The following is a 2,211-nucleotide window of genomic DNA, read 5'->3' on the forward strand; positions in this document are numbered from 1 at the left end:
TGTGGAGCTATCGACGTCCTTGGTGATCTCAGACCTATTTCTCTGTGCTTAAAGAGCACCTGGCAAATCCTGCTGCCTCCCAGCCTCCTAAAGCAGTCTCTGGAAACTCCTGCAATTTTTGCTTGTCTTTATTATGCGCTTTTAATACTGCCTTGATTTGCAAATGAATACTTGTCTTCTTAATTTTCTGCTTCTCACCATAGAGAAAAATGTGTTAGTTGGAAGGGGTGTATAATTTCTATATCCATTCAGATCAACCACAGACATGTAAAGAAATAAAGTGAAAGTGACAGCATCCCATATAGTAGAGCTCTAGTGAGAGTGTAAGCTGAATGCATATATTTTGATGTGCCTTTATACTGCAAGCATGCATTGTGTTGCCTCCTCTTGTTTGGTGAACAAACCTTTGCAGAATTATTTATAATATTGGCTGCCTTTGTTTCTAGTGATGTTCATAATTATGGCAACAGCTGTCCCTGTATTTCATTACAGATAGAAGATCTGTCAGATGAAGTTTTTTCCTTACGTCACACAAAGTATGAAAAAAGAGAGAGAGCAAGGTGGTCGCTGTGGGAGCAGAGCCGCTGGCCCAGAAGGAATAGCAGGCAGGTGTATTGACTTTGATAAGAGCGTTCCTATTGAACCACTGGTGTTGGCTGTTGGTGCAGCAGTTTCAGAAATGCTGTCACAGAGAATTTTGAAAATGAGGGCACTCCTTGTTAATTACTTCAACAGGGACAGTACCAGGTACGTTTGGTTTTGTGGCTGGAAAGGGAAGGCCATGCAGTTCTGAAGCATGTATACTTAAGAAATCGGGCACATTAGTGACCCGGTATTAGTAAATAAAAATCATACTCCCATACTGAACACGGGTCTGCTAGTTTGTGCCACACCCAGTTATTATTACTTTAGCCACCGAGTGTAATAAGAGCCCTTCTTCACTCACCTGACTTAGATGAAAGTCCACTGCATTCAGAACCGTGTTACTGAAGGGTCCTGGGCTCTGCCAGGGACCTTATGCTTAAAAAAAGTCATTATGTGAAAAAGTTAAATTATCACAGGCTTGCTGTCTGGTGCAAAACTCATCAGAATTAAATATAACCCCTAAAAGTCTTGCAAAAAGTAGTGCATAGAAGAGCAAACGTCATAAAGCTGTATCTGCAGTTTGGCTCTGGGAAAATGTTTCCCATAAATCGCTTCAGAATCTGCCAGGACAAAAAGCATCCTATAAATGCTGAGATGTCTTTTTCTGCCATTTATCATATGCTTGTGTCTACTCTTGGCTGGAAGTGAACCTTGACACTATGACTATATATGCAAAGATAGCTTTTTTTAATGCAGGATAAAATTAGAGCTAAACTGTATTAAGGAATTATATTTTAAGCCATTTTGAACATAAAAAAAAACTTCAGAAAGTGTACTGAAAAATCAAAGTTCTATATATACCCTTAATTTTGAAAATCTATGAACTCCTTAGTGAAGTCTTGGTGCTACTTTAATTCAGAAGTAAAACTGCTGTTGACATGAGCGAGATCAGACTTCCACCTGGCATTTAAGACGCATGTCAGTATTTTATATCTAGTTCAAATTTGCATTAAAGGCAAGGTCAGAATTTTTAATCTTATTAAATTATTTTGACTGCTTTGGAGATGAGTCCAGAGCAGAGGTGGGAAGTGGGAGTCCAAGGATCTGCTGTTTCTTCTCGAGTTTCATTGGCACAGTCTGCTGACAAGGCAGTCTGGACTCTGCAGACTCCTGCAAATGATGCCATGTTCCCCTGAGCTGACTTCTGTCCAAAATTACCGTTCTGGTGAGCGTGTGGAGCAAGGCGCAGGAGCGGGACCAGCCACCAGCTGCTCTGCAGCCAGAGTGTGCCTGTTCCAGCTCTGTTTTATCTGGTTAGCTCCTCCACATAGCACTCTTGCTTTGGCTCATGACAATGAGGTTGTCAAGAACCATGTGTGTTTTCATCTGCTGTTTTGATTTAAATAAGTAGAACGTAGGTGGCACATACGGAGAAACTGAACACTTTGAAAAGAAAATCTAAACTGTTCCTAGTGAGGTGAAAGGGCAAGGGGTAGCTCTTAAGACTCTCATCTCTTATCCTGCACTAGATCTTACAGCAAAAATGCTGACGGACGACACAGCCAAGATTCGGTGCAGAAAGACCACCATGGCAGCTCCTGCCCCTCGCTGCATGGCGCTGCTGGA

At 41.6% G+C, this 2,211-nt stretch overlaps 1 protein-coding gene across 1 annotated transcript in view; it reads left to right on the forward strand.

Annotated features, from left to right (window-relative positions):
- Window positions 1-2,211, forward strand: part of KANSL1L (KAT8 regulatory NSL complex subunit 1-like) — a 61,479-nt gene that overhangs the window by 58,050 nt on the left and 1,218 nt on the right. The window contains exons 12-13 of the mRNA XM_009887576.1: window positions 493-605; window positions 2,115-2,197. Coding sequence (XP_009885878.1) covers window positions 493-605; window positions 2,115-2,197 — 196 coding nt within the window. The remainder of the gene's footprint in view (window positions 1-492; window positions 606-2,114; window positions 2,198-2,211) is intronic.

The sequence above is a fragment of the Charadrius vociferus genome, unplaced genomic scaffold (assembly GCF_000708025.1).
Source record: "Charadrius vociferus isolate BGI_N301 unplaced genomic scaffold, ASM70802v2 scaffold136, whole genome shotgun sequence".
NCBI classification, from domain to species: Eukaryota; Metazoa; Chordata; class Aves; order Charadriiformes; family Charadriidae; genus Charadrius; species Charadrius vociferus.